This window comes from Atractosteus spatula, chromosome 18, assembly GCF_055471065.1.
Source record: "Atractosteus spatula isolate fAtrSpa1 chromosome 18, fAtrSpa1.hap1, whole genome shotgun sequence".
Classification (NCBI taxonomy): Eukaryota; Metazoa; Chordata; class Actinopteri; order Semionotiformes; family Lepisosteidae; genus Atractosteus; species Atractosteus spatula.
The window spans coordinates 12701891-12729665 of NC_142723.1; the positions used below are offsets into that span (position 1 = coordinate 12701891).

Here is a 27775-nt window from a genome sequence, read left to right on the forward strand (position 1 = left end):
TGCAGTATCAGTGCATGCAATAAATGATGGACTGTAGTCGCGTTCGCCACACTGCTATGTGATGAGTTAATATTGTGACACTGAAATGTATCTCGGTGCACAGCTCTGTTGTGGTATTGTAACGGCACTGAAGAAAATTGATATTTCTTGATCCACAATCCATCACTACACCCTTAGTGCCCATTACTTAAAGACAGTAGCCATTTTCTTTGGACTTAAAAGGCACTCAGGATATGGTTTAAGTTGAAGCTTTCCCATTTGAGAATCTAATGTGCATCTGGGAAGCTGCAGGCTCTGCATAACCATTCACTGTGTTTTATGAAGCTTTTGAAGTGCTTGTCCCAATTACAGTGTCGGAAGAAGCTATAAGGCGATTTGAAGGATTTGCAGAATATTTAACTGTATAATTAATGGATGATTTTGCAGGAAGAGTGCTGATTTCAAGCAAATGTGTAATGCATGCAGATAACCTTAAACACAATGTGAAAATCAGTGCTGCCTTCCTCTACCAGCGCTTATGGAAGATGGTACCTACCGGGCACTGAATGGGCGAATACTGATCAGATGAGACTGGATATATTGGTAACTGAAAGAGATGAATAGTTCCTTTCTTGGTTGAATTTAAAACTAAGTCCTCAGAAAATAAACTTTTGTGGCATTGTACAAAAAGTTCTCCCACCCTTGTGTGCACAGCTGGTCTTGCAGTACTTATAAAAACAGGAAACGCTATTAAGGTTAGCTTGAGAACTGTGAACTTGTATATCGGTATGAAAAATAAACAGTAGGTGTTCAGAATCGGCTAAGATTGAATTTCTAGCTTGCGTTGCAACACGAATGAAATCTAAGAGATTGCATGAGCAGGAGCATGACAATCCTGAGTTTTCATGCTCGAGAAAGCTGCTTGTAAAAAGATTCGTTGGTTTGCAAAAAAAAGACGCAAATACTGCTTCTCTTCTGAACTGTCAGCTAAGTGCTATAGGGGAGGAGGCAGTGTTATGCTGTTACATTACCTTGTCTCTTGCGTAACTGCCTGCACTTCTCACACACACAGCTCCTGTAAGCAGATCACACTTGCTTGAATAGGTTGAATAGCAGATCTAGCGTAGCTGTGCAGGACCTCATATTTCAGTTCATTTTTGTTTAGCTGTGTCCATAAAAATATTTATCCGGCCTGAAAAGCCTGTTTTGGGGAGCCTACGGTAGGTTGTTTGCTGAATCACACCTGCTGACGGCAGTTTCATCTCCTGTGTTTACTGCATGCCTCCCACCCCCACTGAGAATCTGTCAGAACTCGCTGCCTGCCTACAAGCGTGTCCGTTTCACGGTCACTGTAGTGTACTGTTGCTGCCACAGCAAGGATATTGTGTCATTAAACCCACAGCCTCCTCTCTGTGACCAAATGACCTCGGCCACCACAGCCCGTGAATAACAGTCTCATTGTATCAGAGGTTTCAGAAGCGTGGCTGAACTGTACTTTCCCTGTTCATCGCTCAGCCATTCCTGGTTCACAGAGCTGCCAAAAATGGTTTTGATCAAAGAACGGACTCTTAAATTGAGGATGTGAAATTTTAACTCTAGAGGCCTCATACAGTTTGGGCTGCTAGTCTCTAAAACATCAACTGCTTATTCTTCTGCCAGACCATACAGTGCGTCCTCACTGGTACTGCCTGTTTTAATTCAGTGTTCCCTTGTATTTTGTTTAAAACTTAAGCTGATTAAAATTTGAAATCGCCTTTTATTATATAACCACTCAGTTCGACCATTTCAGGTGTCACTCTCTAATAGTGACTCCTGCACGCCCTCCAGAGACAGTGCAGCAATCAGATTGAGTTGTTCTTCATGTGGTATGTTGTGAGCCCCCCCCAGCACCTGACATGAGATAGTGATGCATCCCTCACTGAGGTCAAAGCAGGCAGTCCCAGACGTGTTCTCTCAGCTCAGCCAATTGTGCTTTACCATGAGGTGAAATAGTCACAATTGGCTTATAACATGGCCTACAGACATCTGGTCTCCAGTCCTACTGGAACGTCGCGTGTTACTTGTCGTTGCACCTCTAACTCAAACACTCCTCAGCTGATTCCTCTACCCAAAGCATGTTTTGGCCCAGTGCCCTTTTTGACACATCCTGGGTCACACCTTTTGACACCCCCGTACTCCGCCAGCTGTGGAACTCATTCTGCAGTGGTATTGATAGCGTTGACTGCTCATTGGGGCATTTGGATCCTAAGAGTATAAGTGACTTTTAATTTACCATACCCAGCAATCCTTCTCATTGTCTGTTTTTGCAATCGTCAGTTCTGGGATCTGCTTCTTCTCTTTCACTCGAGGGGAAAAAGAAACAGCTCTTTCCCTCGAGACGTTGTTTATCTTCTTTCTTGCAACATTGCTCCCTGGACGTTGATTAAAAGAAAGCTGATTCACGTAGTGCTTCTGAAACCTTGTTTTTTTTTTTTAAACTTGTGTGCAAATATTATTGTTAAAGGTGTTGCATAATTGCTGCGTGTTATTTAAAGATTTGCGTGGGTTAGGAGGTTGGGGTCAGCGCTGGTGCTGTCTGGAGAACGGTTGAGAGCTCCCTCTGGCAGAGCAGTTGACGCACGACTGTTTCCTGTCACCCCTTGTGTTGCAGCAGTGACTCTGTGTGGTCTTCACCTCACTTCATTGGAGATGCAAAACCTCTGGTGAAATGCCTTCCTGCTTGCTTTGATAACTGGCTCCTTCTATGTCAAAAAATATTGGCAGATAGTGGTGCACATTCACGTAATCCTATTTCATGGATTATGTAGATGGCAGTTTTCAGAGCGGAGAGGTATTTAAAAATTCCACATACTGCTTTTTTGTAGGAATGCTTTTTTTTCCCCTGAGATATGGGTTTTGAAACAGATTTGTATTTAAGTTGGTAAGTTAGCATGCTTTTCTATAACGTTTTTGTACTAGCTTGAAATATCGCACAATCCCAACTTGCAGGTGTCTGCGTTATGCAGATAATTCCTTACACTAGCACTTTTCTGGACACTTCACTCAAAGTAGTTACAGGTAATAGGGACTCCCCTCCACCACCACCAGTGTGCAGCCCCACCTGGATGATGTGACAGCAGCCATAGTGCACCAGTACGCTCCCCACACACCAGGTCTCAGTGTGGAGGAGGACAGAGCTGGAGGATTATTAGGAGGCCATGACTGGTAAAGGCCATAGGGAAATTTGGCCAGGACTCCTTCTCTTTTCAAGAAACGCCCTGGGATTTTTAATGACCACAGAGAGTCAGGACTTCTCATCCGAAGGATGGGGCCTTTTTACAGCATAGTGTCCTCGTCATCATACTGGGGCATTAGGACCCATACAGACCGCGGGGTGAGCGTCCCCTACTGGCCCCACTAACACCTCACACCTGCTGAGCTTCAGTGGGCTGCCAGTGGTGAGTTTCAGGGTGATATGGCTGCTGGTGAAGTGCCTTCACACTGGTTAGGGATTTTGAGAATCTTCTCTGCAGCGCATGTGTATGTATTGTATATATGTCAACAAAGTTAATTTCCTGTTAAGAAGGCCCGTTCTGTACATTAACGGGACTTGGCGGAGGGATATTAAGCGCTGATTTTCTCCAGCCTTCAGGTCCAGTTGGATGCATTGCAAGAATCTGGACTGGCTGATATTAAGTACACTTAACAAGACTGCTGTTCGGTAGGAAAAGCAGTTCCATAGCAAGGCTCTCTTCCAGTTTATGGTAACTCAGCACCTCGTTTACTACAATCTGATGTCTGATGTAGCCACAGATGACACTAGTCTAGCTTCTAGTTGCGACTCTAACCAGAATCCTTTTTCCTTTGCCTTCCAATTCCATCAAAACCCATGGTCAACACGAAGCCTTTCACGTGAACTGTGATTTGAGCTGCCCATACACAAATCCCCTTCATCACTGAATGGCCACAGAACTGCTGTAGAGAAGTTCAGCTGCTAACTTAGTGGCCGTAATCTATAGCTGACTGGCTCATGTGGACTAAGCCCTTAGGCTGCTGGTGTGTGTAACTGATACAGATCAAGAACCTTGATTGCCGTTTGCACAAACAGTGCATTGGAAATCTTACACGTTTTCTCTCAGTCAGAAAACAGAAACAAAAGGTAAACGCACAGATTATGGGCAGGACACTATATACACAAACTGTAAAAAGACTATACACAACCTGTACACACTATTACGCAAAAAATTCACATTAGCAGAATGGCTCCTAAGTTACACATGATAAAAGACATTGTGCCTACGGAGCTGGGGTAGATATGGGCCTCCTATATGTTGTGCTGGTCTGCATGTCCTTGGCAATCAGGCGCACTGTCCTTGGGAAGAAACTGTTCATAAGCCTGTTCCTTTGGGTCTTAATGCTCTCTGGCCTGCGACACCGAAGGTTATGTTTAGTGTCTCGCCAGGTAAACAGACTATGGTTAGGGTGGAGTGGGTCTTTGAGAATAGCGTGAGCCTTGCTCCTGCAGCGGGCTGTATCGAGATTCTCCAACTTAGGAAGTTCTGTTCCCATAAAGTGTTCACCTGTTCTAATCACTCTCTGGGGGATGTGTCTGTCCTTCTGGGCAGCACCGCCGAACCACACTGTAATGCCTCCAGTCAAAATGCTCTCATGGCATCATGGTAGAAACTAACCAGTCCTTTTTTTATGGATCCCACTCCTCTTTAGGCACATCAGAAAGTACAGATGCTGCTGGGCTTTCTTCACAATCGCACTAGTATTCTCTGCCCAGCTCAGCGTATTGGTAGCATGTAGGCTAAGAAACTTGGAGTCAACCTGTTCAATTTCAGTACCATTGGTGTAAACTGACTGGTGGGGATTGATGTTTTTCCTGAAATCCAAGATCAATTCTTTTGTCTTAAAAACATTAAGAACAAGGTCATTATCCTTACCATAAGTGGTCAGGTCTCTAGCTCTCTGTACGTAGTAAGAGATTTGTCTGGCTTGATACAAAGGGTTCTAGTCGCTCAACCTGATTTTATGTTAAAAAAAATCCCAATTTCTCAGACCGGGTATTAAATCTCAATACCAAAATTAATTAATTGATAGTATAGCAAAAGTTTACAAATTTAGAATTGAGTGCAACATCTTGAACTTTGTGAAAGTCCGGTATGGTCCATGTTGTTGCTGGCATGCGAGATACTGCTGGTCTTGCCACGGGCGAGAGCGAGAGTTGGCACGAATTGTGACATAAAACATCCCTTCCTGCTGCTAGTTGCTGTAAGCAAAGGAGAAAGCTGCTCTTCTAACAACGTAAATACTTTTTTGTCTTTTTGAGCTTGCATACGTATTTTAAACAATGCCTCGCTGTTGAGCATTTGGCTGTTCAGAACATAGTGGTTGCATACAAATGGGATTGGCTCAGCAGAACGTCTAAACTGTTTCCTTTTTACAAAGGAGAAACATGATGTTGGTTCCATCCATAAGTTTCTCAGTGAGTTTCACTGACTACAATCGAACACGTACAGTTTGTGCAGCAGAAACTTCACCCCAGACAAGTATCATTTGTTGGCAAAACCTGTTTCAGTCAATATGTTGAGTTCAGTTGCACTCATTCAAATCAGCCATTCAGGTGACAGCACGTCTCCCAAAAATAAGTCTTTGGTGTGATTTACCATAAAATAACCACCAATATAAATTGTAGAGCACTTTTGTAAAAGTTGAAAATGGATGAGTGTATTTTAGTTGGGTGCTAGGTTGCTCTTTTCTTGCAGTACTTAAAGTATCTAAAAAACATTACACATTATGTCATTTTCATTAAAATATTTAAAATGGATATATTAGCAAGATTTGCTTGGTTTAAAATGTTTACAGTGTAATAGGGCCGCTCTCGTGTCACTGGGAGTTCTGTTGCGGACAATGTTGGCAAGATGGCACGATGCACCCATTGGAACGTTCTCTTTTATGATGTGAATTGAAGGTTGTACATGTTACTGTGTCCTTGCTACTTTCGTTGTGGTTTGAAATCATTGCCGATTTCATTATAACCTTGAAAAACAGCCATGCAGTTCCCCTTTACCTGAAAGAATCCTGAAAGCCATGTTCATTAATATTCCATGACTATGCATTGTCTCTCTCGGAACATTGTAGGGAGGTTTATGTAACAGTGGATGTTCTTCCTATAAAGCAGACATCCGCAAACCTGGTCCCGTAGAACTCCAATCCAGGAGGTTTAACAAGTTACCCTCTGTGGGGTGTCAGGATGTGCAGTAGAAGAGTGCCCTAAATTCTTTTAAGCCAAACAAACAGTCTTTCTGATGGTTCGTAAAACCAGGTTCTCCAGGAGATAAAGAGCATGGTACAGTGCATCCTAGATCTGCAACAGTGAACTCCTCAAAGTTTGTGAAAAGGGTGGACTGTGTGATTGTGTTGCATGGGGGCTGGCATTTAAAACTGCAGCCTCACAGCTCTTGGGTCTCTGGTTCAGTTCGACCAGGTGTGTCTTCTGTTTAGAGTTTCAGCGTTCTCGCCCGTGTCTGTGTGGGTTTTCTCTCTTTGCTCCCCAAGAAGTGCTGGATAGCTTCATTCCAGATGGCTAGGCCTCCCTCTAAAGTACCTCTTGGTGCCTGTATACTGTATGTACTCTTAAGATGTCCAGGGTCCCGAGTTGCTGCAACACTTACTAGGAATTAATAGCTCTCTGGTAATGCTTGAATGTAAATCCACTCCACTGTTTCATTTTAGCTTGGTTGCATATCTTCCAGTAGGTATGTATGGCCATATTCCTATTAGAGCTTTTCCTTGATGCTCTTTTGTCTTCAAAGGCAGCAGTTCTGTATCCTTTGCTAGCACTTAAGACATTTGCAGCCTAAATTCTTTTCAGTGCTTGTCTCCCTGGATACTTGTTCACCTGTTGCTAGGTTACGCCACAAATGGTTACTAGGCTACCAAGTAGCTGATATCAGTGAGGTGTCATGTGAGAACCATTTGATAGGTATTGGATAGCATCTAGTTCACGATGTGGAAGGTGTGTGTGTGTGTGGTGGAGGGTTTCTCTGGAGAGAGCCATGCGTTTTTGTGCAAGAAACAATCTGTCAAAACATGCCAGTTTAATGCTTGCCATTTCGGATCTTTCTGGAGAAGGATTGAGGACAATCATCTGGATACCTTTGTGATCCAGCTCTTGGATATGGAAGAACAAATGTAATTACAGTTTAAATAACTGGTCAGGTGAAAATACTGTCTCTCTTTACTTCCAGAGTTTCAGTTGATTGGCTCGTCCAGTTTCTTTTTTTGCAGTACCCTTTTCACTTATCCGGCTCCCTCTATCAATACGTGGTCCACAGCAAGAGCAATCGGTCGTGCCACCTGAAGTGCTGCCTCTACAGGGCAGAACAGTAACCATCCTCTACTGCAACAAGGTCCAAACAGACTGCTGGCACAGACGGCCAAGACAGCAGGGCTGGAAACGGGCTTGTGTTTGGTTGATAGAGCAACAGCAGGGGTTTCTGAGAGTCTCGCGTGGGGTGGGTGACAGATGAACAGAGGGCCACTCTTTAGCAACCCTGCAAATCACCAGCTCATGGTCGATACCCAAACAGCTATTTCTCTTAGTTACTTAGTTACTGGACTACAGTAAGAGGCTGTAAACAGCCACCACAGACTTGTAGGTACATGGACACAAATCAGTGGCTCGTTTCTGACAAAGGTCTATCTTTTAATTGCTTCTTCCTTACCCTAGCTCTTTCCCCATGAACAAACGTCTCTGGGGCAGAGGAGGGTTGAACTGCAACACAGGGAAAAAGTACTCCTTGAGCTGGTTAGAAAGACACGGGGGAGCCTTGTTGTTCAGATCGGTGACTGTGCATGAAGTGTCAGAATACGCTGTCCGTTCCCAGGTGTTCCAGAGCTGAAGGTTGAAGATGAGCTCTCAGCCTCTGCTTGCAGGGGTCATTTGTTCCACAGCATTCCACAGCACTGACTCCTTGCTTGGTGACGTCAGCAGCGTGGTTATCACCGCTGAGATGTTGTGGTTATTAGTCCAGATACTTTATGAATGTTCCAGCAAGCTGTTCGAATTTTGCCTTTTTTTCAAATGTGAAGAGCTGGTGGGTGTTTGATTTAGGGCATCTTATCTCTGTGCAGGAATATATCTGGTAGAATGACCTGATCTATTAGAAGGAAAAGACTTTTGGAAGCTTCCCAGAAGGACACATCTCACAGGAGACCAGATGCTGTCTTTGATATAATATAGTTTTAATAGTTTTCTGTAGCTGGGTCTTACTACTGAATTTTCCAGGTCCCCTGTGATTTTTTTGTTGGTGGTTGTCGGAGGAATCGTGTCGTCTTTTTTTTCCCCATTTAGTTTTGTTGTATAAAGCTTCCTTTCTGTTTGTGATGGATACTCTTGTGGTCTTTCACAGAACTGTTACAAGTAAAACCAAATTTCAAAAATTTCATTTTTAAAAAAAATACCCTTGAATCGCTCCATGTATATTCCAAAGCTGGGTAGAAATTTTCTCCTGATCAAATGAGCTGCTTCAGGTCTAGCATCTTTCCCAGCTCAAGTCAGTTGTCATCGCTGTACCAGATACAGTTCAGACGATGGTTTAATTAATAATAATAATAATTCCTTACACTTATAAATTGCTTTTCTGGACACTCCACTCAAAGAGCTTTACAGGTAATGGGGACTCCCCTCCACCACCAGTGTGCAGCCCCATGTGGATGATGCGACAGCAGCCATAGTGTGTCAGGACACTCGCCACACACCAGCTATCACTGGGGAGGAGAACAGAGTGATGAAACCAATTCAAAGATGGGGATTATTAGGAGGCCATGATTGGGAAAGGCCAATGGGAAATTTGGCCAGGACGCCAAACGCCCTGGGATTTGTTAATGACCACAGAGAATCAGGACCTCGGTTTTACGTCTCTTCTGAAGGACAGTACCTATAGTGTCCCCGTCACTATACTGGGGTGTTAGGACCCACATGGACCGCAGGGTGAGCTCCCCCTGCTGACCCCACTAACACCTCTTCCAGCAGCAACCTTAGTTTTTCCCAGGAGGTCTCCCATCCAGGTACTGACCAGGCTCACACCTGCTGAGCTTCAGTGGGCTGCCAGTTGTGAGTTGCAGGGTGCAATGGCTGCTGGTTGGTTTGCGGTAAATGTTTCTCGATAGTTTCTACAAAATGGCAGACCTGATGGTGATGGTCCTATACTGTCTCCATTAGAAACATCTAGACTCTTCAGCAGCAATAATGCACAGCTCATGAAATCCCCATCTGTGGAGTGAGTCAGTGCTGTGCTTGCAGGCATGCATGAGTTCCACAAGGAACGAGAGCTGAACTTCAAACTGGGGACTTTGAAGCCTCATTGCAATATTGTGCAAAGAGTTTACTGCAACTGAAACTCTTTTTTTACCGTTAATTGGGGGTGGTCTGCTCTTCAAAAAAACTGCTGATCAGTAGCACATCTGCCAAGTAAGCGCTTAAGCTCCGAATATACAGAGCAGTAAATTTTTATAGCTTTTCTTGTTTTTTTCATGTGGCTCCTATAAAGGCTGTCAGGTTACTAAGTAGGCAAATTTTAAAGTTTAAAATTAATTTAGCAAAACAATCTGATGTTAATTTCACCCTGGCTTTTTTCCCCATAACAAATGAGGCTTCAGACGCTTGTAAAAACACTTGATCTTTAAGGTCTCTGTTTAGCCCCTCGTCCTTCCAGAGTTACAAAAAATGCTAGGATAGGATTCCCAGGGGTCTGCTGTACAGGGATCCAAATTCACAAAAAAGGTCTGTCTGGGCCCAATACAGGCAAAGTCGTTTTTGTGATTTTTTTTTTTTGTTTATTCATTTAAAATCTGTAGAACCAAAGAAGTACAAGAAAAAAAACCTTCTTCCCACTAAAGTATCCCAGACCAGATCACAGTAGACATTCACCTGACCGTGTCTGCAGTAGTATGTCTGCTCTCAAGACTGCGGATAGGCTGCTGCTGTTATACTCATGGGCAAGGCAGTAAACTTGAATTGCCCCTGCTGTGTAAACGGGTACTCTCCAGGTCAGTATTGGAAATAAGAATTTGCTCTCAATTGACTAACCCGGTTAAAGCATTAAAGTAAAAAAAACAAACTCAAGCCTCCTCTGGCAACAGGAATCTGAGCGGCAGAAAGCTTCACAGCACTATTCAAAAATGTTCAGAATCCAGTTATGCTAGAGAAGGGTGGGTTTCTAATGAAATGCCCATATATTTTTGTAGCTATAGTTAATTATTTCTGCTGTAAAAAAAACTGTAACAAGGGACTTTAACTTTCATCTACATGGTTCTTTTTGAAAATCCCCAATCCATTTGGTAATGAAATTTAATTGCAGTGTGCTTGCCTTACTGACTGATAGTCAACGGCATAAAATGTCATTGTGGTTATCCAGTCTTTCTCTACAGGGTACAGTTCCACTGCCTCTGCTCGCACTCCACTCCAGCTATGCATGGTCCCCATCCAAACTTCCTGTGCTGTGTACTAGTCTGAACCTTTAACAAAGTCTGACGCCTAGTTTCTCCTGTGCTTACAGGTCAAAGACCTCACCCGGTTCCTGGACCCCAGTGGCCTGGGAGTGATCAGCTTTGAGGATTTCTACCGCGGCATCACAGCTATCAGCAATGGAGGTGAGCCGGTTCACCACGCCATTCAGTGAAGGCCTGCTGAGAGGCTGTGCCAGACAAAGCCTCCATGAAAAAGACACTCTGGAGAGGTGCAGCAGCCTATGTTTTGCACCTTTTTAAATATTAATTTTAAAGTGTAGGCAGGGTAAAGAATTTGTGATAACATAAAAATATAAAACATGCCTGCTTTTTTTTACCCCAGAGCTTATTCAGATGACATACTGTGTCAAGATAGCTGGTTCCCCCAAGTTTGTCAGACTTCAAGTGCGAACAGTCACTGCGTTAATGGTACTTCAGAGAAAAGCCAGCATAGAGTGCATTTGTCCTTGTAGAGTGCATGCTGAAAGTCCCTTTTTAATTAGTTTAGAAAAATGGAACAAACGCGTATTAGAGGCAAGATTACAGAAGCCAGAGGCTGGGGGGTTTTTCCAAAAGCACCCCATTTCTAGCTGCGCACCCCGGTGACACCCTCACTCCTGTGAAACCCTCGCACAATCGCGCTCTGATGTGACGGAACTGGTGAAGCTGGTGCTCGGCCTCCCTAAAGTTTTCTAGGTTAGCAGCTTGTGTTACTCATCCTTTCAATTAGTAATGGAGCCTGAGTCATAAATACAATAGAGCCTTGGGATAAGGCTTGGAGAGGGAAGGGGCTCAGGTTTTCCTGAATTATTCACAGAATTTCTACTCCTCAAGGACTTGCCTGGAGTTCCTTAAAAGCAACTTGCAAAGCAACAACAAAAGGCGAAACCGGACTGAGACATCCTAGAGGAAAAGATCATATCCCAATGGGAAATAGGCGTTCTGGTCACAAATCTCCTCTAGAGCATTTTTTTATTCCCTGGACTTAACAGACTTGAACTGTTCCTTTTGTTAAAAAATAATAGGATATTTTTAGCGAACCTACAGTATGCAGGTAAAAGACCTAGTAACGAGTAGAGATACAAGTATTTTTTTCTTCTTCATCAGAGACATGAAGCTCCTTTCCTGCATGGGTCTGTCGTGACTGCTCCTGACCCAGTGACCCCAGAACCCTTGTGCCGATTGCTGCAGGCGTTTTCGAATCCTAGCTGAGGGAACTGTCAGTCAGCGCAGGTCTGAATAGGAACAGGGGAGGAGGGGATGAGCTGCTGTCTCAGCCTCAGGACTGACACCGTGTCAAAAAGCTGCTTTCATTGTGAGGGGGGGGGGGGGAAGACATGGTGAATTTTTTTTATTGTCTCCTAGAATGCGACCTCTCCTGCACTCCCACTGTTAACTCATCCAGCAGGTCTTTATTTTAAATTTAAACCACACATCACTACGCACCCTGTGTCCGTTTCTGATCTGCCAACATCAGCAATAAGACCCCTTTTTTATCACTTTTCGGCCCCCTTGCCGACTGGTGCTGTCAGGTTGATGAGGAACACTCATGCGTAGTCAGAGGAACAGGCTTTTAAATGTGAGATTGCCTCCCGGAGCTCCGCCCCAGTGAGATTGAGAAATTGTTTGTTGTCAGGCCTCTGATGGGAACAGCTAGGGGGGACAGAAAGCTACTGCAGCAGTTTCACAAGCTTTTCAGATCGTTAACAGTGACAATGCGCAGATGTCTCGCGTGTTGTCTATCCTTCTGCAAGTATAAAAGCTTTTGATGAAGGCATATGCGCTTGTTCCTCTGGGCACACTGCGCATTTTGGCAAGTCACACGATTTCTGCTTCTGTAGGAATGTCAGAATGTTGCTGGTAACTTCTAAAGCCCTTTACAGGCTAGTGCCAGAATTCCTGCCCGTCTGCATCACAGCCTGTCGATCTTAAGGGATGCCACATGCTGATTTGACGACTGTGGCTCACAGGGTTCCTCTCTAATGGAGAACGACCCAATCTGATTGCAGTCTTTATTCATCAAGAAACAAAGACTCACAGAAGCAACGAGTTCCTTTGGACTGATTCGCTATCCAAGCTCTTTTAACCTCCACAGTCTTCCTGAAGTAAACGGAGCATTTCAGTTTTTTTTTTTAATTTAAGCTTATGTTGGTACAACAATTGGTTTAGGAACGTCTTAACATTGAGAATTTTAAACCCTGACCCACTTGATTTGAGTAGATCTTTTCCCCATTTCTCTTAATACCAGAATTTAAGGGAGAATTGAATTTAAGATGGATGCAAGATGAAACAAGAATTTTTGTTAGTCGTGCTTAATTTATATTTAAAATGCGACCTTGTTTTCATGTAAATTTTATCAACTTTTTTTATAGATATGAATTCCCCTGCTAGTGCATCTTATTTTTCTGTTGGTGAGCCTTTGTGGGAAATTATCGTATTCTGTTTTGCGTTTTGGGGAAGGACAGAAAGGCCAAGTACTGTTTTAAGAGACAGAGTGTGCCAAGACTGCAGTCTGTCCTTTCTGAACCGTGTGAGGAGGGCTTGCAAAACCATACTGACCGCTGCACAAATCGCTGCATAAGCACGTAGTGAATTGAATTTAAAATCCTTCCATTGTTGCCTTTCTCTTGCTGACCCTTTCCAGCTGAAAAGTTGTCATGAATCTCTCAGCACACACGATGTGCATTTGTACACAAATATCCTTGGACTGAGCTGGAATCGGGTCTAGCGAGTTCAGCAGGCTGTAGCAGAAAGCCTTTTGTGTACCTTGGGCTGGGCAGATGCTTGTTTGCCAACGGGAGCTTACTGATGAGAGACAAGAAGAAGAGAAGTGGAAGAAAAGGGTTTTACAGGGTACCCCTGCATCTGCACCTTCTCCAGATCTGTGGGGTGTAGAAACTGGAGGCACAGTGTTAAGTGGCCTGTCTCTGGGTCCAGTGCAGAGGCCTGAATCTCCTGTCTGAGAGAAGAGGCCGCACTGTGCTGGATGATTAGGTGTCATTGTAAACTGCTTATTATCCCCATTAAAAATGTATCGGAGCCCCTTCGAATCACTGAACCTAATTATAAACTCTTATGGTTGGCTAGTATGTTGGAACAGTTTGGCAATATATTCAGCGTATTTTTTGGACGCAAGATATGAACCCCGATTCTATCTTCCATTTCCTTTTTAACTCTGGTTTGACCATTTCTGTTGCAATCGCGGTTGGTTTAAACAAACAGGATAGTCCTGACTGCTTCCTTGCTCCTATTGTCCTCTCCTGACACCCCTGCTTGTGATAGCTTGGCTGCCGGGTTTATTATCCACCTTCCTGTTGGCGGCTGATTTCAGTTCTCAGTGAAACAGAAAAAGGAGGCAGTGGGGTGTGAGACAACTGTGGTTTGGTTGCCACTTTGCCTTTTAAAAATCCTTTCTCCGTATTTCCAATCTTTTCCTTTAAATTGTTTTCATATCAACAAATAACACTTGTTAAATTAAAAACATCGCAACATAAACTTTCTTGTATTAGGAATTTGTCTTTTCGCATACCCCAGCTTGCTCTCCATGAGACACACAGACAGGGAGAGAAGCTTGGGGTCAGAGCGCAGGGTCAGCCATCGTACGGCGCCCCTGGAGCAGCTGGGGTTAAGGGCCTTGTTCAGGGGCCCAACGGAATAGGATTCCTCTGCCGGCTGCGGGATTTGAACTGGCAACCTTCCAGCCACAGGCACAGATCCTTAGCCACAGAGCCACCGCTAAAATCTTATTTTACTGATTTTTCAGCTACTTTGAATGCTGTTTTTAATTAAATTGTCATTAGTAGTCTATATGTGTACAGTATGTGAGTGCATTTTTATCAAATGTGTCTGGTGTATGGGTTACAGAGCAAGTGGTTTCCTTTCTATCACATCTGGGACAATTTCCACAATTTCTGAAATGTGTGATTGCGCACATTTATGGAATTCATTTATATTAGTATGCATGTAAAAAGTTTGTCATTTACCACACATTACACAGAGAAAATAGCAGTGTGATTTAATTCAGGTTGTCATAATAGGGGTTGCTGTTTTTATGTTTTGAACCTCAGACTGCGTACACACAAAACATTGTAGTTGGGGTGTGTCTGTTTGAAGTAATACCTAACATTTTAAAGAAGAAATTTGGAAACGGCAAAATCAAGAAAATGTTTTAAGGGGAATGTGGTGTCCGCGGAGCACGTCCATTGAGCTGATTTCCTGCCAAAACATGAACAAACACAAGGCCTGGTTAAAAATCCCGCAATCAGGGAAGCTTTTGGTTCCTTGGAAAATGTCAGTAATCCCAGGGCAGGTATAAGACTACTAATCAAATACAGTCATTATATTAACCATGCAGTCTGGCTCTCGTTGCAGAAAAACTGCAGACAAACATGCTTTTCTACTTCTGCTTGGTTATTCACTTTTCTTTTTCCGGGATCCTGCACTGTCCTGAAGCGAGCTCGACAATAACGCTCTGATTTTGAAAACAGTTTCTCGTTATCTCAACTAACCATTTCTGCTAATCCCAGGTTTCATATCCCTGTAGAATAAGGGGTTTAGGTGCTCGGTGTAAAACGCAGATAAAGAGGACTGTAGTGTTTGGAGCTCTTACTATAACTACTGGAACATGCAGAATGCGACTCTTGACACCAAGAAGGGTACTTTTGACATCACTGTGCCCTGCTGTAGATGTCTGGTCCTTGTTAGTCATTTTGTTTCTTCCTGTCTGTTCAGGCTCGGACGCGGAGCTGTATGAGGTGGGCTTTAATGCCGGGGATGAGGCCGGGGGCTGCCCGGAGGAGTATGATGACTACGCTGCCTTTGAGGTGAGTGTGCTGGGGTCTGGACAGCTAGAACACAGGTCAGACACCTGGCAATATGAGCTCACGGTTGGTTTGATCGACATTTAAAAATAAATACATCATATTAACTGTGCAGCATGGGTCTCTTTACAGCAAAACTGTAGTAACAGCAGAGAAACATGCGTTTCTACTCTTGCCTGGTTATTTGCTTTCTTGGCGTACGGTACATAGTCAATAGCCAAGATCCAAAACTCAGAGAGATATCGAGTGTAAGGTTTTACAGCTTGAGATCATTTCTTGAATTGATGCTTTTTGCCTTGTGATATTGTATATGCAAAATACAAGAGCAAATAACATTGCCATCTGGCTGATTCAATGCCTTAGAAATGCAGCAACGTACAGAAGCATGATGTAAATGAATGTTTTTTATCACAAAGTAATGTTGTGGTCTGCATTCTTGAATTCCATCGTGCTGTTTGGGAGGGTAATCAGTTGAGTTTTATTTTTGCATAATTTATTAGGTTGACTGTTCAGCCACTTTCAGCCTTCATCTCTGTAACATGAGTAGCTGTTGGGTTACTTGGGTGTCCTGCATTCTCAATGAAAGAGATGTTTCTTTTTTAACCTAGTGCAGCTATACTGCCCTCTCTTGGCTTGCACAGTGCAAGTCCAGTGTGAAATATCATTGTGATCTACCAGAGGGTTGGATTAATGATTTACCACTCTGAACACAGACGAGACAGCCAACATTAATGTATTCTTTTGCAGCCGAGTGACTTTCACTATAGGATGGTTTTTTTTTTTGCGGAAGGAAATTACCTAAGCAAAGACATTTTTTAATGGTTTTGTCACGTTAGACAAAAAACGCTGAAACTTCAGTGTGGTACTTGGTGAAAACGATTATAGCTTGAAGTCATTTTTTGGAGTTGTGATATTTTTTGCTTTGAGATATCGTACATGCAAAACCGAATGCAGTGATGTCACACTTCACTGAGATATCTGAATGATCTGATTGGCTGCCTTAGTTTGTCTACTGTGATGTCACTATAGTGCGGTCTGTATTGGTCCTTCAGTTAATGCATAAACCTAGGTTGGTTTAAACTGAGGTTGCCATGTGTTGTCATGCTGAGACTGTTGCGGTGTTACTGTGAGTATATTGGGAGATTGAAAAGGGCTGGGTGGCATAAGCATGTATGTGGATTTGTTTACAGCTCTGGCCTGACATTTATATTGATCATAATAATAAGCTTCATGTCATTTAAGCTTTACAGCTGTTACAAATTATTTTCCCCTCTGATATTTTTTATAAGGACTTCTGAATCATCAGATTGATCTTTTCCTATTTGTAAGTATAAGATAAAGTGTAGTCTGCTTTTTTGACTGGATCTAGCATATTGGGTAAATGTTTTCAAGTTTCTGAAAGCTGCTTGAGTTTTACCTGTTTCTTCAGTATTTCTTTTTTATGCTAGTTACCAGCAGGGGTCGCTGTGTGTTTGTCCAGTGAATGCCTGGAGGCCCGCAATTTCTACTAGCTTTTGCTTTATTTGTGCTAAAAAGTGTTAATTAACTATCTGCATAAATGTAATGCGTCTAGTCTGGCTCTGACTAAAATTGAACCTTTGTTTTTTTTAGTATTCCGTTGAAAAAGACTTGTTGAAGGTCAAGGTTTGCTTTCCTCAGCTTGATCTCTTTTAAACCTTTTAAGAACTGTGATTGTGTGCATGCATACATGCGCTACCATACTTATTCCCTTGAATCATTTCTGATGTATATTGGAACCAATAGCATTCTTGTTGCTTCTAGGTATATCATGAGGACATACTGAAGTATGGACTTTTGGAATAGGTGTTTTAGCATTGTCTATACAAAGTTAATACAGTATTATCCTGAAGACTGTATTGGTTTAGGGAAACAGTTGGGACAGGTTAGAAATGAGTGGAGGCCATTTGACCTGCTTAGGTTCTTTGGCTGCAGATTGATCTAAGGATTATAGATCTAAGGATTTCTGCTGTTGGTTTCTTGAAAGGTCTCTTCAGTGCTGGTTTTGATTGCCATAGGGCTTGGAACTAAATTTGCTTCTGTGTGTAGAGGCCAGCGAGGTGTTAAAAATTCCTGGTGCTACAACAGCACCAAGCAACATCTCTGTCCTTCCCTGCTCTCTTCAATGGCCCCTGTTGTTCCGCTGTTTGCTTTAAAAACAAGCCGGTGAGGTAGCTGGGTGGAGCAGTTGGAGAGCCTTTCCCCTGCACAGTCTAGAAGCCCAGAGCTCACCGCAGCAGAAGCAACACTGAGCACCATTGTTCTGGGAAAGCCAGTTTTGTTTGTTTACCTCAGATAGGTAAGCAAACGAAATCCAGCTGTGCCTGTTTGGGGCTGAACCTGCCATCTTTATTTAAATGTTCACGAAAACCTCTGCAGGACTGCAGTAATTGGTGAAAAGAGGGGAAACTGCTCTAAAGGGAATCTTCAGGTTCCTCAAATAGAGCTACACATTATAATAGTTAATTCAAAGTTACCCACACCCCTTTTGCACAAAGTGTCCCATTGCAAAACTGAGCAGCTACTTGTTACTTGTTTCCCTGCTCAGTTTTACAAGTAAAGGTATGGTAGCAATGTGGATAGTATTTTCACAGAGCAGCCTTATAGAGACATTTATAACCCCCGGCAGTTTTTAATTATTCCAGGATGTTTGCATCTAAAATTATGATCCTGGGGTGTTACATCAGCTTAATGTGGAACTCCCAACATTTCACATCTAAACCAGGTACCTAAACCTGGTTTATTACCGGTCAAAATAAACTAGGTTTTCCACACTGGGCTTGGTGGTTTGCTAATGGCGATTCCTTCATCTTTGCTGTTAGCAGAGAGCAAATATTGTACAGTTTTAGATTCCTCATAGAATTACTTTAAGGCTTGATTATTAAGTGAGAGGGCAGGCGTATGCATTGTCTGGAAGGGCTTCTGTTTAATGTATGACTTCCATTATACAGTAGGTGACACAAGACAGCTGCATATAGGACATATTTCACCTCACGACCCTGAAAACACTATGAATTTTTTTTTTAAAACAACACTTGACTTTCACGGTTGGATTCTTGGAGGAAGGCACAATTAGAGGTGAGTGTACTCTATCCTGAATGAAAAAGTTGAAAACTTTGCCATCCTTTCCATGACTGCTGTGGCAGGTTTGAGAGCCCAGAACAGAGATCTTTTCTCTCTTCTGGTGTGGTTTGCTATTCATGTTGCTGCACAGGCGTCATCCAACAGTGTACAGAGTGGAAACAGCTGAACACACAGCACAGTACCTATCTGTCTTTGGATGTTTTTCGGTGGAAGGGCCGGTCTCGTGAGCAAGAGGGCGGCCAGAGTTTCGGCTCCGCCCAGGGGTGACGGCACTGTCCCCGCGAGCTCCTTACAGCCCCTGCTCTTTGGACTTCCACCTCAGAGCCTGGGAGAGCCCAGCCCCGCAGGGCAGACCTGGACCGTAGCTGTCTCTCTCTCGCTCTTGGTGCCGTTCTGAATCTGGAGCGGGAGGTGGGGGGGGGGGGGGGGGACACGGCAGGATCTACCCCTCCTCCGCTGCAATTTCCACCACTAATCCTATGACATCCCTTCCTTCCTGCCCTGGTTCACACAAACAGGCATGGCCCTGGGCGTAGTGGCCAGCCCCCCGGGCATGGCATCTGCGGAGGCACCAGCCTGGCAGGTACAGTCGTCGTCTGGCTCATTCAGAGCTCTGCCGTCAGCTTGAAACCGCCTGCCTGCGTTGGCCGGTGGTGCGGGGGTCGGGGACCGTGTTGCCTGTGTTTTTCTGTGGGTGATCTGGGACGGTTTGTTTTTTCACTCAGCTGGGGAGCACAGTGCCGGCACCGAAGAACTGACACTGTACTGCTTCCTTGCTTTCTTTGAAGTTGCAGGTTACAGTGTTGTGTAGCTCAAAATGGATTGCTTCTGGGCTTAAGGCCCCAGCGATGCAAATGTAGCACTTTCAGGCTGTTGATTCTGAATTGATTCAAGACCTGTTAATCGGGCTTTTTTATTTTTTGGTGTACAGAGTGTCAGTGTGCTGACAGTGTTGGCCTGCTGTCTGTGCAACATTGTTAGAATAGTAGAGGTTACTTCAGATTGCCTTCAGCACAGTTCTGTCTTCAAGGCATGGTGACAAGAGCAAGAGAGGAGGAATGATCATTTACTTACTCAGCTCACATGGCTGAGGAGCATTGAAGATGGTCGTTTATTCGGTATCGGAATTTTTAGATAGGTACTTTATTAATCCCGTGAGGGAAATTGAAGATGAACACTGGCCAGGTCTGATCAGTCATTTCTCTGCAATGATGATGCAATGAAGTAGACAGCCATCACCTTTTGTGTATGGTTTGACTGATACCACCAGCTTTGTTGATAAGAACAAATTGTACATATATAGTTCATATGTAAAACTTGCTGATAAACCAAAGAGCTGTTAAATTTCTCTGACAAAAAGTTTAGCAGGTGTGTGGATTATCAGCAATTTTTACTTTTTGATGTTGATAATGATTGTATGTTGTAATTGATTACTAGTGTTTTATGTTCATCATCATGGTTAGTTTAGTTGGTAGATACCTGATACATGAGATTGTAAAATCTAATTTGTGTAAAGAGAGAACTCAATGAGCTGTATGGTCAAACAAGTCTGTCCTGGCTGTCTTGATGCTTTACAAAGCCTTTTTGTTTTACCAATGCAATACTGCACACCTAACCTCTCTTCTTAAGGAAAATGATTTTTTGGGGCTCTCAAACGTTTGAGTTAGCACCAGCCAAAAATACTCGCATCTCACCTCAGTTGTCACGTTCACACGTCTCACTTTGTTCATGTGCCTTTGGTCTTGAGGCATCATTTGAAAACGATTTACAAATATTCGCCTTCCAAACATTTTTAGAAAATGTCTTGTGAAATAAAGAGAACTCTGGTTATTACATCTCAGGGGGCTTCAATCTTGATACATAACATCCCAAATTGTCTCACAAGAGATGCACTTTCGTGCTTGTTACTGTGATTGGATGCAGCGATATCTGAATGTCCCCAGCCTGTTGATTCAGGGCTGAGATTCCACTGACACTACAGGGGGAAGGAGGCTTTGTGCGAGTTGTTTATTTGGCTGGCTGTGGTAACTATGCTGCCGTGTGTGTCCGCAGCAGAACGAGGTGACGGACAGCGCCTACCTGGGCTCCGAGAGCACCTACAGCGAGTGCGAGACCTTCACGGACGAGGACACGGGCACGCTAGTGCACCACGAGATGCACGAGGAGGTGGAGACGGACAGCGCCATTGACTCCACGCTGCACGACTCCGAGGAGGCGGGGAGCAGGTGAGTGTCACGTCCCCAGCCCCCCTCGGGTTAGAACCCCCTGTCCTTGAGATCACAGGCTCTGATCTGTGCCACACCATCGACTGGATATATCTCGACCGCTGGCACAACCAGGCTCGAGCTATACCTCGGGACCCACGATCTGTTTTCAGCCCTGGGTTCTGGTAGGAGGTATCACAGACCAAAAGATTCAGAAACCGTTTCTTCCCCCAAGCAGTCTGCATCATAAACAGCTCAAATTAGCACCTGCATTTTAAGGTACTGCACTGTTTGTACTATGTCCTGTCTTGGCTGTATTAATTTTTGAACTGAAATGCAGTTCCTAAAAAAAACATTTGTTCTTACTGGCTTAAATAAATCTGAACTGTTCAGTGTTGTATCGATCATTCTTGTTTGATAGGAATGCTCATTCTTAAATATTAAATACTGTTCAGCTGGAACATTGAAAAGCTCTAGTCTTCAACAGCACTGGTAGAATTTGCTTTTAATGCTTGATTTTTTTTAAAAACAAAATCTCAGTACTGTATTTTTGACATCTGTTTTGACTTGGAAAGAGAACTGTTAATTTTGGCTCATATCTTTAAGTTACTCCTGCTTGTGTTGGATTGGAAGTAGGAAAGGCAGCAACTGGGAATTGTTTGAAAAGATAACGTATCTACAGAGAAAAATTCCTTTAAGTGCTCACTGTAACTGTGTATTTCATTTATCCTGCCCGTGCGTTTAGTTAGATTTTTTTTGTAAAATACTAAGGCTTGTCCATCTGTAAAAGCAAATGTCGAAGAAAAGACAGATTGCACTTCAACTTTTTTCTTTGCTTGTTTTCATTTCGGCAGTTAATCACATCTCCCCATTGCAACAAAGAGTCTCTGAAATTAATTTGTTGATGCTGATCAGTCCCTTCAGGCTTTTTATGAGACGCTTGCCAGTGCGAATATTGGAACGCACCAGTGCACAGCTTAGCAGAGACTCCGATCTCTTTATTACACCACTCTTGGGTCACTGCTGGGGGTCCTTTAGAGCCCAGTTGACGCTAACCTTTGCCCATCAGTAAACCTTAAGATCCATTAAAAAGTATCTGCGGATTAATCATCAAGCTGGGTACTTTGCATTGCTGAGCACGTGGAATATCAGCTTGTCTCTGAAGCTGATAACCCTATCTAAGTTTACATTTCAGTTTCAGAGGTGTGACCACTCTCTTCATGCTCGGAAGCTAACAGCACACCTGAATGCCAAAGGCTTTGACTGAAATGAGCAAATGTTTTCTTTTTTCTGCCTCTCTGTTGGTCAGCTGTTTCCTAGTGTCGGTGTTCATGTGTGAAAAAAGTGCCCTACAGGCTCAAGGTACCTGGGACACACCAGTGTGTGTTTGTCTGCACTGCTTACTAAAACACGCAGAGTTAACAGTGCTGCAAAGCTCTTATCACCCTCTTGTAACTTATTTGGCCCTATCGTTTGTCTCTTTCTTGAACTTTGTATTAAAAGACCACAAAAAGAATAATTTGTTTAAAATGTACACTTTTTTGTTTTCTCCTGAGTCTGGCGAGATCCCTGCAAGCCTTTTCCATCTCTTTAGATTGTCCGTTTGGTTATCGGAGTCATCCTTGTCTGTGATTTCAGACAAGTGGGCTGAAGAGCATTTTGAAAAAAAGTGAAACCGTGCCTTTGAAAAGTTTGCAGACAAGAGAGATGCTCTTATTTAGCACCGTGTCGCAATTCCCTTTTAAAATAAACCGGGTGTTAAAAATAACAGCGGAACACAATTTCATGTTTCCGTTGGATTCCTTGTTGTCTGCGGATCTTTTGAAATGGTAGCAGTCCGAGTGATTAAACTAGCAGGGTGGCTATAAAATTCAGATTTGATACAGTGTTGAACTGACGACCTTGAATAAGCTCTGGGAAAGAGCCATAAATTTGTGCCAAGCCAGTGGGGGGTTCAGACTGGTGTGTTTGCGGTGCTAGTTTCTTCACCTACAAGGGATCGCTGAGGTAGAGAAGAGTTTTCCTCCCTGTTCATTGCTGGCTGTTCTGCACTGGGGGTCCGAGTTCTGGTTACAGCTGATTAGAACTCCTGCAGGGTTTCCAGTAAGTTTTGAGTCGCGGATGCTGCTGTTGTTGTCAGTTTAGCCTCGCCTTTTGTTCGAATATTTGTTTTCCACCAGGTTTCAGGATTTAATCCGAATACTCTAAAATATTTCTTTGAGCGCACTATAAATTGCTTGCTTATTGTTGCACAGGTACTGAAGGTCTTTTTCTACTTTTTTTAAACATGTATTTGATCGTTTTAATGTTACGATTAAAAAAAGTGAAACCATCTTCTGAAGTGGACTGAAACGTTAATATGCAATGAGGAGAAAGCTTACTTATGACAGCAGAAGTGAGGAAAAATTGATTCTGTAGATAGTAAAAGTTAGTGTTATCTTACCTTGAGTAATACATTTCAATACCAGGACAAGTGCTTGTGTAGTCAGAAAGCAGTTATGGTGTCCCAGAGTGCTGTAGCTGGGATGTCAGAATAGGAATGGGGGTTTAGTCTGTTCCTGGACTGTTGTGCGGAGTGTATTAAGGTTTAGATTAAGTGGCAGATGCCCTGTGTGGGTGTAACAGTCTGTGCCCTGCTGCTGATGGCACCCTGAACATGTGGTGCCGTGTTTATGTGGAAAATGAAGGAACCAGAGAGCAAGAGGAAGCCGGGGCAAAGGCCCCGAATCTGCTGACTCGCTGACGGATCGCAGCAGCGCGACGACAGCTCAGCACTCTCTGGCGGAGATGTGTTTTCGTTTCCCCTTGGCGAAAGAGCCTTGAATTACAGGAAATGTCGAGTTGTCTCCGTTTCTGGAAGGTGCCCATCGGCTGCTCCCCCCCCACCTCCTCTCTGACTGACCCGTAGGTCAATGTCGTCTTGCCTCCTCCAGGACCTGTCGCCGCCGAAGGAAGTCCAAGCTCTGAGCATCGGCATTGAGTCAAGTCATTCTGGCACTTTATTCGAGTCCTGTCAATGAACTCTTCTAGCCCTTTACAGGATACTGAACATACATTCCAACATTTGAATTGGTGAATATGTTCAAATGAAAGGAGGCTCTCAGAAGAAAATATGGAGTCATAAAAGGCCCATTTTGCGCTAGCACACCTGTATAGTAGGGTCCCGGTAGTTATTTGTTTGAGAGTGCCAATGATAATTTCATGATCTGGGGTTTGGTCTCTGTGCTGTCCCACGGTAAAGAGTTGAGCACCCATGCTGTTTGATTGATATTAGAAAAACTGCATTCTTGCGTATTGAGCTTAAACACTGTCTTTTGTTCCCTATTATTACTTGCGCATGATGCTCAACAGCTAAAGATTTGCTGTTAGTCATGCAGAGTTTCATAACTCCACTGGTCCACCTTTTTTCTGCTGGCGTAAAAACACTATGTGGAGGGGTTAGGGAGCACCAGGGAGCTTAAAGCTTTTTTCCTATATTTGAACACAACCCTTCCATTGCACAAAACAGGCCGCTGTGTGCGAATGCTGGCCAAGATTAGAAATTAAACAGGATTATGCCCTCCCTCCCTCCCTCCCCCTCCCACAGCATCTCACAGGGCACAGTCACTCCAATTCCCACTCCAACGCTTAACAGTAAATCTGATTAACTATCGGAGCTAGTCTGTGCTTGGGTGTCGAAGTGAACAGGCTTTCAAAACCTCAACTGTAGCGAGAAGTCTGTTTGCTCTCTGGAGAAGGACACAACGTGCACAAAGGGCTCTGGGAATCACCCTGATCTTTAAAATCTGGGGGAGGGGTTCCCCCTGTGTGGTCCTGTGTCGTGGAGTGGAGCTCTTTCCCCTGGGAAGAGGATGCGGCCTCTGTCTTCCTCTGCATTTCCTGCCTTCGAACTGAGTGCCATTGTCCAGCTGGGGAGCGGGTGAGTGGCAAGGGTCCGTCAGTCCTCTTGGAACAGCCGGATCGGTTAGCTTGGCGTACATGCGGAGCCTCTGTCCTCTTCCCCAACATCGCCTTCGCAGATCGGGGAGGAGATGCTGTACGGTATCAGTCCCCATCCTGCAGGAGTGTTTCTCAGTGTAGCTCTGCAAGTGACCTTTACTGTCTGTATCCCGCATGACTGCAGCACAATCACGCTTCCATATGTGTTTTATTTAAGAGGCCTCCAGCCACCAGAGCAGTTTTCAGTGAACTCTCCCCATCAGGAATAGTGCCTTAGTGTTATGCGCGTTTGTGTTGTAATGTGCAGCACAGCCCAGAGTGTTGTATTTTTAAAGTATTATCAGTGGCAGGTGTATTGTTTTGCCAATTGCATGTTTTCATTAAAATCCACTGCTGGAATCGGAGTTGCTACGAAGCTTGCAAAGAAATGCTTTGTAGGCTAAATTTGTCCCTGCTTCTTACAAGGCGTTACATTTAATGATTGTCTCCGTGTGTTAGAGTTTCCAACAGAATGTTAAAAGGGAGCTAACTGTGAATTTGTCATGATAAGTGATAAAATTCATGAGGTGGAGTATTAGCTTGCACAATTCATGTAAGCAGTTACCAGTCATGTTAACCTTAAAGAAACAGTAAAAGTAACCGTTCTGTTCATCAGTCCTAAAGGCTACTTGTGTGTCCTGACACCCCGCGACAGACAGTTGGCTGTCCAGAACCAGTGTCTGTCTCTAGAGGTCTGAGCCACTTCAGCAGTGAAAAACACAGCTGCTTTGACTTTTAATAATCGGAAGGATTTGGCTTTTTTGGCTTTACAGGAAGTGTGAGGTGGAGATGAAGAGGTGTACGGGAAAGTGGCAGGTTTCCACTAAGAAACCAGTTGCGAAATTGCACAGATTGTGCTGAAAGCAGCCCTCGACTGTAGCTTGAGTCAGCGGTGTTCTGTGGCCCCCTACACAGCTTGACATCAAACAGGGTTTTGCAAGTGCTGCGATTCTCAGCACAGTCCGCCACAGCCTCAGATACATTTCATTTTTAAACACCTTGTTTTCACTGATTAGTAAGGCCGCTCTTGAGCAGGTGGGCTGCTGTATTGAGAAAAGATAACATTTAAGTAAAACACTTAAATATTATTTGGAAAGCTTGTTGATAACATTGTTATTTAGCAAAGGCTACTCAGTGCAAAACTTCAGCGACTGGAGCTCAATGTGCAGTTTATGCACATGCTAAGGAATGACATTCAACATAGTCCTGCTCAGAATCCAAAGTATAGCAATCCCAGTTATCTAGTTAACTAAATATGGAAAAATTCTTTCTAAGTTCTAAATTCTGTAATTGGGCCTTACAGGCTCAGTTGGTTAGGAGCATTATCTGGACTTGGGTTGCTAGAGTTACAGACGTATGTACTGGTACTCCAGTGGTATTATCAAGAATTTCCTAAGTGTAATAAGTGGGTTTTTTTTAACAATAGGGGTTTAACACTCTTTTCGGGACACTTTCATGGCATTCAGTGGAAAGTTACGATCGCTACTGAATTTGCTCATTATGTGTCAGTAAGTGCATAATTCTAAAGAAGTGTTTCAGACTGTAGAAATATTCAAGCTCTATCACTTTCTAAATCATTGTAAAACTCAGCCTCAGCAAATTCTAGCTGTGGAATTACCTTAACTCTCAAAGTCCAACAGTGGCAGGACATATTCCTGGAACTGACTGATGGTCTTTTCAGTTCAGTGCTCCCTGCAAACTGTTTCAGTCAGCTTCTGAGCAGCCTGTTTCATAGGGCATTGTTTGAGGCCCCTGTCGTGCGACTGCTGTGTTCTGTGTGTCTTGCAGGCTGTCGCTGGGCTCCGAGCTCAACAACCACTCCCTTGTGACGGTGATCAGTGGCCAGGAAGAGCATTTTGAGGATTTTGGGGAGGGTCACGATTCAGAGCTGCTTCTGGACAGTCCTGACGTCACGGAGGGGGACACCACTCCTGACACCCAGGTTCACAACTCCACACTGCTGCTTCCCGACAGGTACAAGCACAGTGGTGAACGTGCTGCAGCCAGATGTTCCAGATAGTTTTTTTTTATCTTGTCTACAGCCTCCTGCAGATTTTATTTCAGTGCAATTCATAAATAAAAGCCATAAATCTATGGCCGGAGCGGTGGCTCTGTGGCTAAGGATCTGCGCCTGTGGCTGGAAGGTTGCCGGTTCAAATCCCACAGTCGGCAGAGGAATCCTACTTCATTGGGCCCCTGAGCAAGGCCCTTAACCCCAACTGCTCCAGGGGCGCCGTATAAATGGCTGACCCTGCGCTCTGACCCCAAGCTTCTCTCCCCGTCTGTGTGTCTCATGGAGAGCAGGCTGGGGTACGCGAAAAGACGAATTCCTAATGCAAGAAATTGTATAGGCCTAATAAAGTGATGTGATGATGTGATGTGTGAAATTCCAAGTGATTGGATTGCAGTCCGTTACATCTTCTGATCTGATTGCGGGAGAGCAGTCAAGAGCCTTGTGAATTCACAGGAGCTCATCAGCAGTGTGAAAACGTGACAAATGAAAAATGCTTGTTTTTGTGTACAGTTTTTAATAGTGTTATTACATAGAAGTAGTGTACTTGTAAAAAAAAAACCAGAAAAGGGCTCTTAATTTATACTGCTCTCCTGCACAGTCATTGGGCTCAGTAATGTCACTCACAAGAGTGATAGGCTGTATTTTTTTTATATTTAAAGTTTCTTCTTCTGATATTGTGTTTGTGGTCATAGCCATTCCTCTGATGGTATCTTTGATTTGTCTGAATGTCACCAAAGGTGCAGAACTTTACTTGTGACACATAAGAAAAGTCCTTTAGCCTGGAGTTCTACAACTCGGCACCCCAAAGGCTTTGTGACACTGTACAAGGCTATTTCCCTACCTCTTTTTCTAACTCATTTTTTTCCCAGAACGTTTTATGTTGGAACAGTTAGCATCACAAATAAAGAACAGAATATCACAGTACACACAACAGGATATGCAACATATGACTATTTGTTGTAAACCTTTTTCAAAACGTTCCACACAATTGCTAAATAACACTGCAGATGAATGTTATTGATACCTAAAAGACTCGCAATAGGATTCTCATCCTAGTTGAAGCATGCAGAGGCCCAGGGCCAGTCTTGTGTACAGTGTCTGTCCGGTCTGGAGCACGTCACCTTGTCTTTTCCTCACTGCTTTTCCTCTTACACAGTGCTCTGTACCACTCCACTCTGCCT

At 43.7% G+C, this 27775-nt stretch overlaps 1 protein-coding gene across 4 annotated transcripts in view; it reads left to right on the plus strand.

Moving 5' to 3' along the window:
- rab11fip3 (RAB11 family interacting protein 3 (class II)) overlaps nucleotides 1-27775 on the plus strand; it is a 61758-nt gene that overhangs the window by 18242 nt on the left and 15741 nt on the right. For all 4 annotated transcript variants that reach the window (XM_088936914.1, XM_088936913.1, XM_088936912.1 and 1 more), the window contains 4 exons: nucleotides 10527-10620; nucleotides 15208-15299; nucleotides 20451-20623; nucleotides 26369-26554. In XM_088936914.1, the coding sequence (XP_088793040.1) occupies nucleotides 10527-10620; nucleotides 15208-15299; nucleotides 20451-20623; nucleotides 26369-26554 (545 nt within the window). The remainder of the gene's footprint in view (nucleotides 1-10526; nucleotides 10621-15207; nucleotides 15300-20450; nucleotides 20624-26368; nucleotides 26555-27775) is intronic.